Source organism: Lissotriton helveticus, chromosome 6, assembly GCF_964261635.1.
Source record: "Lissotriton helveticus chromosome 6, aLisHel1.1, whole genome shotgun sequence".
Lineage (NCBI taxonomy): Eukaryota > Metazoa > Chordata > Amphibia > Caudata > Salamandridae > Lissotriton > Lissotriton helveticus.
In genome coordinates, this window is record NC_136067.1 from 428,725,472 (window position 1) to 428,740,361 (window position 14,890).

At 48.7% G+C, this 14,890-nt stretch overlaps 1 protein-coding gene across 1 annotated transcript in view; it reads right to left on the reverse strand.

The window, feature by feature from the left end:
* Positions 1-14,890, reverse strand: part of TRAPPC12 (trafficking protein particle complex subunit 12) — a 1,039,319-nt gene that overhangs the window by 744,649 nt on the left and 279,780 nt on the right. Inside the window, exon 4 of the mRNA XM_078647874.1 lies at positions 6,865-6,978. Coding sequence (XP_078504000.1) covers positions 6,865-6,978 — 114 coding nt within the window. The remainder of the gene's footprint in view (positions 1-6,864; positions 6,979-14,890) is intronic.

Sequence of the window (14,890 nt, forward strand, 5' to 3'; positions counted from 1 at the left end):
AGAACTGGTAGTGACCCTCAGGCGTGGAGATGGCTGACCTTTACTTTGCTCCACCTGTAAGGGAGATCTGCCAGTACCCCGAAGTGAGGTCAAAGGTACTTAAGTATTGGGCCGCTCCTAGCCGGTCAATGAGTTCATCCGCCCTTGGGATCGGATGCGCATCAGTCTTAGTTACGGAGTTTAGTCCCCGGTAATCCACACAGAATCTTAGTTCTGGAGTGGTGCCCGGTGGGGCAGCTTTTGGTACTAAAACCACCGGACTGGACCAAGGGCTACTGGAAGGCTCAATGACTCCTAGCTCCAGCATCTTGGTAACCTCACCGTGGATGCTGGCCTTCACCTTGTCTGACAGCCGGTAGGTCTTAGACTTCACTGGTGGGCTGTCTCCTGTGTCCACATCATGGGTACACAGGTGGGTCCTTCCCGGGACAAGGGAGAACAACGAAGAGTACTGCTCCAATATCTGGCGGCAGTCCTCCCACTGCTCAGGAGTTAGGGATGGGGAGAGAATCACTCCCTCCACCGACCCATCCTTTTCCTGAGACGAAAAAAGGTCAGGGAGAGGCTCGCTTTCCGCTTCCTCTCCTCCATCAGTCACCATCATCAAGATGACCTCGGGCCTCTCATGGTGGGGTTTGAGGCGATTAGCATGCAGCACTCGTAGGGGCTGTCGAGGGGTCTTAAGATCCACCAGGTAGGTGGCCTTACCCTTCTTTTCCAACACCTCAAAGGGGCCTGTCCAGCGATCCTGGAGGGCACTTAGCTCTCCAGGCTCCATCACCCACACTTTCTGGCCAGGCTCCAACTCCACTGGGTGAGCGTTGTGGTCATACCACTCCTTCATCACTGCTTGGCTGGCTTCCAAGTTGTCTGAAGCTTGCTTCCACAACTTAGCCAGTTGGCTCCGAAAAGCCAGCATTTAGCTCACCACATCCTGGGGAGGCTTTCTGGAAGACTTTTCCCATCCATCCTTCACCAGGCTGAGAGGTCCACGCACAGGGTGCCGTACAGTAGCTCAAAGGGGCTGAAGCCCACTCCCTTCTGCGGCACTTCCCTGTAGGAGAACAGCAAACAGGGTAGGAGGACGTCCCACTTCCTCTGCAGGCTTTCAGGCAGACTTCTTATCATGCCTTTCAAGGTCTTGTTGAACCTTTCTACCAGTCCGTTGGACTGGGGGTGGTAGGGAGTGGTAAACCAGTAGGTCACTCCACACTCCTTCCACATTGCCCGCATATATGCTGACATGAAGTTGGTGCCCCTGTCAGACACAACTTCTTTGGGGAAACCCACTCGGGTAAAGATCCCCATCAGGGCCCTAGCCACTACAGGTGCAGTGACAGTCCTCAGAGGAATTGCCTCTGGGTACCGTGTGGCATGATCCACGAGAACCAGGATAAACCTGTGACCAGCCGTAGTTGGTGGATCCAATGGCCCCACAATGTTGATGCCCACCCTTTCGAAGGGGGTGCTAACGACAGGAAGTGGTTCCAGGGGAGCTTTCAGCTTCACCCCTGTTTTCCCACTGGCTTGGCAGGATACACATGTCCGGCAGTATGTGTCGGATGCCACTTTCATCTGAGGACAGTAAAAGTGGGGACAAGCCGGGCAAAGGTCTTGTCCTGTCCTAAGTGTCCTGCCAAGGGAATCTCATGAGCCAATTCTAAAAGAAAGGCTCTGTACCGTTAAGGGACTACCAGGGCCCATGATAAACCGGGCAAAGGTACCTTTGGTTCACTGTAGAGGAGTCCGTCCTCCCAGTAAATATGGTAGTTCCCTGCAACGTTCCCTGCTGCCTGGGCTTCGGCCTGTCGCCTCAGTCCCTCAAGGGTAGGGCACTCCTTCTGGCCCTTACAAAACTCCTCCCTGGTAGGCCCTCCTTTCATATGCCACTCAGCAGGGATAGGTAAGTCCTCCAGGGAGACTACTTCCCCCTCCACGGACTCCTGGCCCACCACCGCAGGTGGCCGATCTGTCTCATGGGGTGTGGAAGCCGAAGCAGGCTTCTCCTGTCTTCGGGTCTTTCCCTTTTTGGCAGCGGGCTGGGCCATTGTTCCAGGCTCCAGCCCAGGCGAACTCCCTCTCCGGGCAGTCGCGGACCTTGTGCTTGCACAGGCCCAGTCAGGTGTACCCAGCATCTCAGAATGAGTCCGGTATTCCACCTCCTTCCAAGCATTGTGCTCCATGTCGTTCCCCAACCGACAATGGACTGGCACGGCAGGGCTTACGGCAACTCGAAGTGAACCTGCAACCCCTTCCCACTCAAATGGAACCTCGGCCACAGGGTAGTGGCCCAATCTGCCGTCAGCCATCGCGTCGGGGTGGAGTACATGTGGAATCACCTGCTCTGGGGACACCAGTTGACTTCTCACCATAGTCATACTGGCTCCTGTGTCCCTCAGAGCCTCCCCTCTCTGGCCATTGATGGTGACCCATTGCCCATACTTTACAGTATTTGAGGGCACCTGGATCTTAGGAACCATCTCCCGATCTCCCAGGGACACTAAGGTGACACCCGCCCACTCACCCCCCTTATCTAAGGGCAACTCCTCCCCGAGCACTACACTAGCTACTCCCGGGGCTTTTTCTCCGGTGGGAGGGGGTGGTCTCTTTGGGCACTTGATGTCTCCCTTATAATGTCCAACACCACCACACTCAAAGCAGTGGACAACCCTTGGCTGCTGACTTTGGCCAGGATGAGGGTTTCTGGGCGGGTTAGCCTTAGGGGTGAATCCTGTTCCCTTTCCCTGGAAACTGTTTTGGGGGCCTTTTGAGAACTCCCTCTTTTTATCTCCCTCCTCTTTCTTCTGGGGGGCGCCCTGTCCGGTCCTTTGGGAATCCCCTCCAGTCCCCTTTGAGGACACCCGGGTACTTGCCCAGATGTCCGCCTACTCTGCAAGCTTCCGGGGGTTGGTCAGCTTGCTGTCCACCGGGTGTTGACTCAGCTCGGGAAAGCATTTCTCGAGTAGGTGCTCCTTGAGAATAAGGTCGTACAACCCCTCGTAGTCCCTCACCTCGCTGCCTTGAATCCAACCCTCTAGTGCCTTCCTTGCGTAGTCCAAGAAATCCACCCAATTCTGTGTGCCTAATTTGTGACTACCCCTGAACTTTTGCCGGTACTTCTCTGGGGTCAGTCCAAACTTTTTGATCAGCGCCACTTTCATGGTGGGGTAGTGGGTCTGCTCTTCCTGTTCTAGGGCCAATAGTGTGTCCCGTCCAGTAGGAGGCATGTATTTGTACAAACCACCCCCCCCAGTGTTTTTCCTGGATCCCATGGGCTCTTAAGGAGACCTCATAGGCAGCCAGCCACTTGGCGATGTCATCCCCTGGGCTGTAGCTGGCAACTATATCTTTAGGTAGGTAGGGTCTGGATTCCCTGGTCAGTTCTTTGGTTTCGCTGCCACCATTTGGAGAATCGGAGGGTCCTATCTGTAGGGCCTTGAGTTCTAGCTCCCTAAGTTTCAACTCGTGAGCCATCCTCTGTTCCTCTTTCTCCTTTTCCATCTTGGCTAACTCCCACTTCAGCTGTCTTTTTTCCCTCCTGTCCACTAGTTCAGCTTCGGTTAAGCTTCTTTCGGAGACACTGCTGCCCTCCCTTGAAAGGCTCCTAGGTCTTGGTAGTAGGTTCCCCACCTCAGGTTGGAACAATCCATCTACCCCTATGACCGTGTCCCGATCCGTCCCCTCTTCCTCCTCCTTCCCTTCTCCATGTGCTGCCACCCACGCCCTCAAACTGGTCTGGAGTTCCCCCTTCTTAGCACCTCGCTTAAAAAATACTCCCATCTTCTGGCAAAAGTCTCTAAGCTGGGCTGTAGTATAGGTCTCCAATTCTTCCAGAGCAAATTCCATTTTGCTAATGAGAGATATAGGGGCAGCCACTCGGAAAGAATTGGTTCAAAGGGCAATTAGAAGCTACCTCCACCCGCCACCAGGAGTAAATTTGGAAAAACCAAAAGAAATAATTAGGAAGTCCGCCAGGAGAAAACTCCAGGTGTAGGCCTATGGAATACACTTTGTTACTAAAGAGTGGACGCAAGCACAGTTCTAATCCCACCGCTGGACACCAATTATGTTGGACCTGGGGTTCCCAGATCACATAGGGTAGCCTGGCCCAGTGTAAGACAGTCAAATCCTAGAGGCAAAAGTGTTAAGCTTGCGTCCCACCCTTCAGTAACTCAGCATCCTTCCGTTCAAAAACGACACTACACCAAAATTTCTAGGAAAATACGTTCTGATTTATAAAAATAATTTGCTTTGCTTTTACTTTATCTCATTTGTCAATTTGGTTACAGTTCACGTCAAATATTGCTGTTTCACCTTCTTTGTACAACTACATCTCCATCTTACATTCTACTTAGTGTTGGAGTTGTTCAGTCACTTCACAGTCTAAATTAAGCAGGGACAAGTAAAAGGGCTCCCTAATGGAGTAAACAGGTTACACGTTATGCACAATGACTCTCGGATTCGTTAAACAGATCAGTTTATCAGACTTAGCTCAGTTGACATCTGAGGTATTCAGATCTTGGGACCTTAAAGAACAGAGCCTGTCAACTACAAAGGTTCAAGCATTCTCTGGTAACTTCCTGGAGGCGAGAATGATAGATATTCCACCTGCTTCACTAAAGATCAACAGTTATTCGCCAAAATGACTTTTCAGCAGGCTTCCTCCTCCACCCCTGTAATAGAAGGGTTAAGCATCAACACAGTCAAAACAGCCTTCTTATGAGCTTAGGGGCTCTTTTCCCCCCTTTTAGGAGTCTTAAGGGCTTCCTGGTTTAACTATTCACTCCTCCAGTTAGGAAGAAGGGAAGGAACCACCTTTTGGGACCCCTGGTAGGTGGATCCCCGCTCTCTTACTACCCCCAGCTCGCTCCTTACTTCAGGCGTGGGGCCACTGTGGCCAATGTCTTGGACCGCTGTGGAAAACCCGCAGTACCTGCAGGACTCTGTCCGCTCTCAGCCAGGCCTCGCCCACAGGTCCAGCCACACGGACACAGAGCGACCGCTGTGGGAAGGCTACGCGGCCTGAGGAGAATCGGCGGCCGCGCCACACACGTTTCCTCACCGCGCGCTGCCTCCGCCTTTCTCTGTGTAAAGCGCACTTCTGGGCAAGCGCCGGGGATTAGTGGCTCCAAGCGCCGAGGACCAGTGGCTCCAATACTGAGCCTGTTCAGTTCCGGCAGACCTCCTGACGCTGCTCCGCCCCTCTCCGGGACTAGCGTTCGCTCCGCCGAGCCTGCGCTGTTCTGGAATGGCCCTTTTCCTCACACCAGCGCCTTCTCCCCAGAGTGTCTTAACGCTCCCCTCGCCAGGCTCAGGCCGTATTACGGAGGCTCCCACCTCACGGCCACACTACCCGCTGGCACCGCCCCAGTCTCCTGGACCAAGCCTCCACGCCCTGGTGTACAGCTACTCTCGACTTGGCAGTCTTTATCTCAGGTACGGGAGGGGGGGGTTAGTAGTATGCCGTGTGGAGCAAACAGGGCCTCAGTTCAAAGGAGTGTACAAAAGGGGAAGGGAAAAAGAACTCGGCTACACAGTTTCGGACCTTTCTTCTTCCGGGAAAAACGCTCTCAGAGTCTCTAATAAGGCTCTCCCACTGGACGATGGACAGAACTATCATCCGGTTCAGTCTCCCCTGACCACTCCCATTCCCTACTCCAGGCTTTGGTTGGGTCAGGTGTCCAGGGTCATCAGGAACACAACGTGGCAGGGTCAGGTCAATAGTTATAAGGGAGGAGGGTGGTGAAGCAGTAAGGAGGCAACCCTAAAGTGGGAAGTCAACCCTCTGAATATCCTACCCCCGCCTTATGTCACAGCCTGCACTCCAGCTGACTCTCTCTCTGTATGACAAAATGGCTGCCCCGCAGTTGGCCTTTTATAGGCTGACCTCAGAAGGTCCAGAAGGGACCAGAAGGTTCTGGAGGGTCCCTATTCTAACCTATGGGTCCCTTTCCTTAGGTGACCGTTATGGCAGTTTTTGACCACCATTTTAGGCAGCTAGGCTTTACCTCAGAAAAGGAGGGATTTCTGAGTCTGTGAGGAAACATGGGGTCAAGGAGCACCTAAACTCCCAGGTCAACGCCAAAAATTCCTAGTGGACATAAAAATGAAAGGTTATGAGGGGCGAAAAGGGGACAAAATAAATAAATGACAGGAGGGACCACCCAAAGAGCCGACAGGTCTAACAACAACCCTAAGTCATAAGACTGCTGATATGTTGTTCGCTTGCTTTGGGACATATATTTCATAATGGTATAGTCCCCAGACCAGCAGTTGATTCACACTATATTAACTTGGGTATTTAGGTCGTAGTTTTTTTAAATTATCATTTTGATCACTGAAAGCCCCAACTGTCCAGGTGCTCTTGGGAGGCCGGTCAGCTGCCTATCTACATGGTCATGCGGCACACGACAAACATGTTCAGTCTATCCAAGGGAAACAACTAGATTTCACACTGAAAAAGCCTTGAATACCTTTAATTAGTGACATGGACTTTTATCTGACAGAATATTTGGAAAACATCTCTTTTCCCATCTACACGCCACTTCAACAGAAATTATGGGAAAACGATGAACTGCTAAACTATGATTAAGAAGTACAAGAAGCAGCAGAAACTGACCCTCCACCACAGAAGTTGGGCGTTTTCCCCTGCATAATGTTTACTATTTATGTTTCGCTTAATTTACGTTCTGGCATTTACTACTAAACGAATGAAACTTGCACTGTTCTAGGTTTTTTCTCGCTTATTATAAGTACTGATAATACGACTGGGCAGAGCATTCTGAACTCATCCTAGTAAATAACATACAGTTACATAAAACCCTACTTGCAAACACGTAAAAGACAAAGGTAATGTGAACTCACCTGAAGTGAATCAGTAGTATGACTGGTAGGCTGCCCACTCTTGCCATAACCTTGACCGTGAGCGCTCAGAAGTCTTCCACTTAGGTCTACTGCACCCCGCCAGTTTCTGCTGTTCTGAGAAACAAAATCAAAACCACAATGAACAAAAAAAGCAACCATAGCTGTCAAGGTTTCAGATTGCTATGTGTGACATTTAAAACATTTCAGTGCAATTATGAGTGATATTTCAACGACTATGAGTGACACTTTTTCAAGAGGAAAATCAAGCAATGAAGACGAGGGAAACAAATGTATGCATATCAGAAATTACACCATTTTGAGCAAAGAGAAACTCAAAAAAATCTTAAAACTGCTGCAAAGCAGCAGAGACAGACTGTGTGACAGACTGCAGTTCTCAGTAACAGAGGGCAGGCAGGCACTGCAGCTGCTCAGAAGATGATCTCCTTGATCTGAACATTCATGACTGCACACTAGCCTAAAAAGCACATTTTATGGCATAGCATGTGCAACTAGGAGATTTTACTGTCACTCACAGCAGGTTGAGTAACTCAATACTCTTAAAAGGCTGCTCAACTCACCTGGGATGGACACCGAGCACAGCACTACAATAACAACTGGACAGTATTCTTTTCTTGGAAACGGGACAACCCTAGCTTAGGCAAGAACACTAAAAATACAGCAGTCATAGTGGGCTTTACTCAATCGTGCGCAGTGGAGGAGGAGAGACAGTAGAGGCTAGGTTTGAGCTGATTCCCCCTGACACAGACTGGGAAAGTGAGATGAGATGGGGAAGTGTTGAAATGAAAGAAGAGCAACTTGAGCTGCCTTGAGGAACCCTGGCCTTGTGCACCTTCAGGGCCCAGCATCGTCACATGCAGTTGTCAAAGAAAAGTCCCTGCCATTCATTATGTGTGAGACAGACGTGGTGGAAGCATGAATAAGCATGACCACATGCTAAAAAGCAATTTTTATTAAGCATTAATAGGATCATAAGCTCTGGAGTCAGCAGCAAACCTTGAGCCAGCTCCCCCTGCGAAAGTTCTCCTGTCCAGCTTGCCCGCAGTCCGTTATCCTATTCTGTCTGTCTACCTGCTGCCCTCAGTTGTGCCTCCCCTGCTCATTTCTTGCTCTATATTGCCTTTTTCTGCTTGTTTTTCTGCTCTGTGTACTGCATTTCCTTCTCATTTTTCAGCCCTCTATTTTGCCTTTTCCTCTCATTTTTCTGCCCCCCGTTTTGCCTTTTCTGTTCGTTTTCTCACTTTTGCCCTCTTGTTCTTTATTTTGCCTTTCCTGCTCCTTTTTAGGTCGAGTCAGGGCAGCGCATGCGCTGCTCTGCGAGGCATGCTGTATGGAGTATGGACTTGAAGCCCCGCCCACTCACCGTCCATATTTATCAATGGCTTGTGTCATTGTCCTTTGTAAATACTGGCTTCTGATTGGGTTAATAGGCTTGTTAGTCCCTCCTTAGTACCGCCTTGTCTTCATTTGTAACCTCCCAGGAGGACTGGCCCTTTTACTTTGGTTGTTACATGGTATGTCTTATATGTCTGTAAGCACCATTTTCTTTACTGAGTTTCTCCTACTGCAGGCACAACATGCTGTGCTGCAACATTCAGAGCTCCATGCGCGCTATCACTTTCCAAGCAGCCCTGGACAATGGCGGCAGATTCTTTCAAATGCAATAAGTCTCGCATTTACAAGAGTTTGAGCTATTGGCATTGTAAATGAAAATGCATTTCAGTTATGTGTTAATTATCAAAATAGATAAATAAAAGGCATTGTCACTTACAATGCCAATAGCTTAAATACTCGCAAACGCGAGACCTATTGCATTGCAAATGCTTTTCTGTTTTGCCTTTTTCTGCTTGTTTTTCTGCCCTTTTTCTGCTCTCTGTTTTGCCTTTTCTGCTTGTTTTTCTGCCCTCTGTTTTGCCTATTCTGCACATTTTCTGCCCTGTGTTTATCCCCTTCTGCTCTATTTCTGCTTTTTCTGCTCATTTTTCTGCCCTCTGTTTTGCCTTTCTCTGCTCATTTCTCCAGGTTTCCTCTAAACCTGGCTTTTTTCGATAGAAACCTCACACCTCAGCACCCAGATACCCCCAGGGGTAATAGTGCAGCGGTTTACAAATGCTGATAGATTTATTGACTCTAGGCACTTACTTCTTTGCAGCAAACAGCAATTCGGTAACATGCCTGCTGGTAGCTGCTGCCTGCAACTTGGACTCTCCCGGGCAGCCCCGCCCGCGGCAACACTGCCCGCTGGGCATGATTGATTCTGAGGGCTGCTAGTGTGCTCTAGGCAGGCTGCAGCTGAGGAACCATTCCTGCGGCCAGGTTCTCTCAGATGCTGGTGTGGGGTCGACTCAGATCAGGTCGCGGGATTCATTATTAGATTTTGCGCTGGGAGCAGCCAAATCTTTCTCATGAACAGCTGCCGGCGCCCACTCGCACCATGAGTGGCAGACCCATCTTTACACCCGTGACTCATTCTGTTGCATCAGTAATGCTGCAGAGCTGTGCGGGTGTACGTGCACTGGCGTAACGAAACGTGAGGGGGCCTCCCTGCACGGTACTTAGGGGGGCCCCCTCCGGGCTCAATCAGGAGCTCTCCGGCCAGAGTGCAGGGCCGATGGGGCCCCTTGGAGCTAGGGGCCCCCCCGCACCAAGTGGGCTGCGGGGGCCTGTGTTACGCCCCTGTGTACGTGTTACATTGTATCAGCAGCTGAGCCAGCCCCCCAAGCCTGCCGGGAGCACTCAGAAGTGCACACCGTAACCATGTGCTTCCACTCCAGCTTAAATTCAGTTAGTATAGGTGTATTAACAGCGCTCCTGCTTTGGTAGCTGAGGAGGCGTTGCAATGTGTGACTTTCCATTTCAGTGCGGTGATGAGGTCCACCACACTGAAATGCGTTAGTCTAAAGCATGATGCGTGGTACTTGGCAGGGCTGAGCAGTGGTTATATATAGAGAGACCGTCAAGACTAAGAATGACAAGGTCAGTAGAGCTGCAACAGAAAACAGGGATGTCATTTGTCAACGCAGCATGTGCAATTAGAAATGTATGCAATTGAGAGTATGGTACTTTAAGGTTTTAAGAATTAATATAAAACTGGAATTGGGAATAGGCATGCCAATGCTATTCTCCACTTAGCTGCCCCAATGTGAGAATGTGATAAATATTTCCATTATTCTGCTGCGTCTCATGCTAACTAAATCAACCCTTTGCTCCGGCAAATCAAACAGATGGAGGAAAGAAACAAACGTGAAAAAAACTGGCAACACCTTGTACTATTAGTGACAGATTACATTGCAAGCTCAGGACATAAGTCTTTACCAGTGATGCAACACAGCCCCTTGCAGCCTCTGCATGCTGGGGGTCCTCCACACTCCAAGGGTACGCATTAAAAACAATGCCTGGGAATATTTGTGAGAGACGGGAGACAGTCTCCCCCTCACCACATTCTCACCGTTTTTGTAGTTGCATAGTCTACATGTTACTCCATTTTTCTAGTTGGCCCGTTGAAGTCTGCTATTTGTAAAGCCAGCATTTGTATGCACATGATCTCTCTTCGAGTTTTACAGTTAAGGGAGGCAGAGATTTAACAATGGGGTTTGGCTACCAAATACGAGGAGTTTAACAGGGCCAAGATAAAAGTTGTTTTAAGGAGGCCTGGTCTTGCTGAAATGACGCCAATTGCACTTGTCTATTAATAGTCTTTTTCTAAATTGTGTAGGAAGTAGAAGTCAGTGCTAATGCTGATAGAATTATCTCTGTGGTCGCTAGAGCTTTCGTAATCTGGTTGTTCCATGGGAGTCTAATTTTTCAAAATATGTCAAAGGTAGGCCTTTGATGAGTTTTCCGGCACCTTTAAAATACACATGTAATATTTTAGAAAGTCAGCCTCGGTGTTAAGAGTTTGTTTAACCAGCTCAAATTCCAGTCTGAGTCTTGCCCTGAGTAAGTATTTCGGTAATTGAAAGATTTTTTTGTGTAGCTCATACACTGAGCCTGTTCTTAAATTTGTGAGCAGGCTCCGGGAAAAACGTGATTTTTTTTTTTTTACATATTTTTTATTGATTTTCAACCAACCAACACCAGTGAGCAGCAATAGAACAGCAATTAGAGACATGATAGCATAATATATAAGAAGCTACTTTCCACTGTGTTCACCGTCCACATCCCTCCCCTGCCACCGGTGCTTCGAGAACATGGTCTATTAACTATTAGGGTGTATCAGCATCCAATACAATTGTAATTTTGAACAACAGTAGTACAGTACAGGGCTTAAATGCACTTTTTAAAGATCAACATTTGTCTCACTGATCGTACACTGATTCATACTCCTTGTATCAAAGTGTCAGTTGGGTCTCGTCGGTCCTCCAAGTCCGAACCCTCCTCTGAATCAGATTCTGGAGCCTGCATTATTGCAACTAAGGCCTCCCACGCCCTATCCGCCTCCTGTGCCTTGCCATTATTAGTACGTAGGGCCTGTTGCAGCCTAAGTGTACCTTCACTCTGCGCCCACTTGAGCAATTCCACCCGCACCTCCCTACCCCTGGCCCCCTCGCTGACTTCCAATGCTTTGTGATTTTTCTCTTGGCCAATACGAGGACCAGGTCTATGAATTTACTTGTCACTTTTGTTTTAGCTGTATGTGGAACCAGTGCAGCAAACAAGTGCCCAGGTCAAGGTCTATCGTGCGGTCAGTTATATTACACAGTAGGTCCGTCACATCTTTCCAAAACGTTCCCAAGCTCGTACATCCCCACATCATATGCTGAAAGTCGGCTCCCTCCAAACTACATCTCGGGCACCGAGCGGTCGCCGCATTGAAATATTGATTAAGCTTGGCTGGTGTCAAATACGCTCTGTGCAGGACATAGAATTGTATCAATTGAAATCTAGCATTCCTCGTGCTCTTCCAGCAGGCTCTACTAACCAACTGGGCCCAAGTTTTTTCAGGGATTTTCCTGCCAAGGTCCCTTTCCCATTTCTCCTGCAACGTGTGTAATGGTTCCAGAGCCTCAGTCAGCATGCGCCTGTAAAGGCACGTAATAGCCTTAACCGTGCCCGTCGCCATTACCACATACTGGCATACCATTGAGGTCCGCGGCTCTGACAGACCCATCCCCCAGTAGCACTGCATAGCTGAAATAAGCGCTGAATGCAGCAAATAATCCGCGGAAGATCAAATTTATGTTGAAGGGCCTGAAATGTCAACAGGGTTTCGTTTTCGTAGAGGTCTCCCAGCACTTGTATTCCCAAATCCTCCCAGTGAGCCAGTGCAGTCCAATCCCCGCCATGTGGTAAGGCCGCGCACATACCCAGTGGTATCTTCGGAGCATACGGGCGAGTGAATCCAGCCCGGCGCTGGCTCATATTCCAGCACATCCGCAGCATCCTCTCTTCAGCAGTGAGCGGTTCAAGACGCATCTTCTGCTGAAGCACTATAAAGGACAAAATATAGCGAGGTATCCATCGCCCTTCAGGTCCATCCGGGCCCCTGAACTCCCGAGCTACTGCCTGTGTGAGCCACTGCAATTGTGCTGCTAAATAGTACCACTCGAAATCCGGAACTGCCATGCCCCCATCAGCTCTCGGGCGTACCATTGGGGTCATAGCAACCCACCGTTTGCCCGACCCCCAAATAAATCCTACAGCCATAGAGCGGAGCTGACGAAAGATGGCGCCCGGCACCCAGATCGGCAACGTCCGGAAATAATACAACAAGCGCGGGAGCGCTACCACCTTCAGGAGCGCCACCCGACCCGCTACTGATAACGGCAACAAGCTCCAAAACCCAAAACTACCTCTAAGTCTACTCCGGGAAAAGCTTGATGCCAGTATTTGAGCGCGGGGAGGAGCGATGCTTGAATTACTTTCATTATTTCTACTGTGGATGGACATTTTAAGTTGTTATTAAGCCTAGTTAAACCGGAAGTGATTGCATTTAATTTCTTTTTCAAAGCATTTGTATGAGCGGCTAGTTGAGTGGAGTCTGTTAACCACTCCCCCAGATATTTATATTTGGGAGCCGATGTGATAGTCATGGGGCCCATAGTGCATGAGATTTGTTTTTTATTTTAACAACGGCCGACTACAAGTATTTTCGTCTTGCCAGGGTTCATGGTAAGAGAATTTGTGACACTATATTCCTGTGGTCTGATCAATGCTCGTTGGATCCCCACTTTGTTGTGGTCCATAATAACAATATCGTCAGCATATTGAAGAATATGAAGGGGTCTTTGGCCTAGACGGGGAGGAGCAAGACAACTGGTAGTCAGGGCTTTTCCCAGATCGGATGTGTATATGTTAAAAAGTAGGGGTTCCAGTACACAGCCTTGTTTCAGATCACGGGTGGACGGTATTTATGCAGATAATGACATCAGGCCTATTTTCACTCGGACCCAGGTTTCAGAGTAAAGCGGAATTATGGAATTTAAAAGGAGAGATGGAATACCCCAGCTTGCTAGTTTCTTCCACAGGGTTCTGCCTATTAACGTTGTCAATTGCAGCTGTGAAGTAAATAAAACAGCAAAATAGTGGTGGTTGGTTGATCTGTGTAGCTTGGAGGCAGATGGCAGCTACAGCTATGATGATGTCAATGGTCGCTGCAACCCTACGAAACGCTGTTTGAAACAAGGGTAGCAGCTCTTTTTCTTCGACCCAGCTTTTCAGCATTTTCAGTAAAATTTGGGCATATGCCTTTGCTTCTAAATCTAGCAAGGTTATTAGGCGATAGTTATTTGGCTTTCAAGGGTCCCCATTTTTAAAAATCAGGCATAGTGTGGAGCCTCTCCAGGTATTGGGAATTTGGCCAATTGAGTAGGCAGAGTTGAAAAGGGGTGTTAGGAGAGACGCCTAATCTTCAGGGGCACATTTAAAAAATCCTGCTGAGAGACCATTTGGGCCTGGGCCTCCGTCCCCCTTCATGCCCTTTACTAATGTTACGATTTGAGAAGATGAGGTTAAATCTTGTTGTTCTTCCGCTTGTAGTGATATGCACTCGGTTTCATTTGTATTGTTATGTACAAAAAACAGCCCTGTGATGTGGTTCTCCCAATCTGTTGCTGGGACTGCATTTTCCCTCGAAGTCCGAGGAGAATTTAGGTTATTCACATAGCTCCAGAAACGAGCTAGTCATCTTTCTTTAAGCATCTCAAATATGTGTATCCACTTCTCCTCTTGAAGTACGAATTTAAGGTCCCAGATCGCTTTTTTATGGGCTTTCCTTGTGACTTTTACTACCTGTAGATTACTGCTCGTTAGGTTCAATTTGTACATACAGGGGGTCCTCGTAAGTTCTTCCTAAGAAGGGTTAATGTGCCATTTCGGCAAGTGTATTTGTGGGTAATTTTGCACTGGCTGTGTGTGGTTTAAATGACCTCGGCTCCCCGAGACCTAGTCTAACAGATGTTTAGTTATGTGGTCCCATTGTATTAGGAGTAGTTCCCCTGATTAATTCTTCTGCCTGTTCTTTCCATTACCAAGTCATTTGACCACCTGCGGAGAGCAAAAAGGTCACCATTTGATTCTTCTGGTTAATGGCAATGTTTCATCTCCGGTTGAAATGCCTAACCCCTGGCCTTTGTCTGCTATCTGATGATTTAAATCCAGGTTGACGACTAGAGGATTGTGGTCACTCATCTCGGTTTCTTATCTTAAAACTTTGTAGATGGTTCGCCAAGGGGCCCGACATCAAGATATAAACAATTACTGAAATATTTTTGAATGTGGAATAGGTATTGTTCTTGGATTGTATCAATGCCTAGTCTGCAGATTTTAAGTGGTATGAAGAAAGTAGGTCGTTGAATTGTTCTCGATCCTTGCTAGTTTGTTCAACTGTAAGATGTCTGCCTAGGAGCTTGATGTTAAAATAAGCTGCCAACACCATTTCGTGAGAGGGGAAGGTGTTAGAATCTGGCGTTCCCGCGCGCACCGTTGTTGTCAAGTGCACGACCCAGACCCCCCACTCCCACGTTAGGCCAAGAAAGGACACCGTCTGAGACAGCCCTGCTCACCCCTT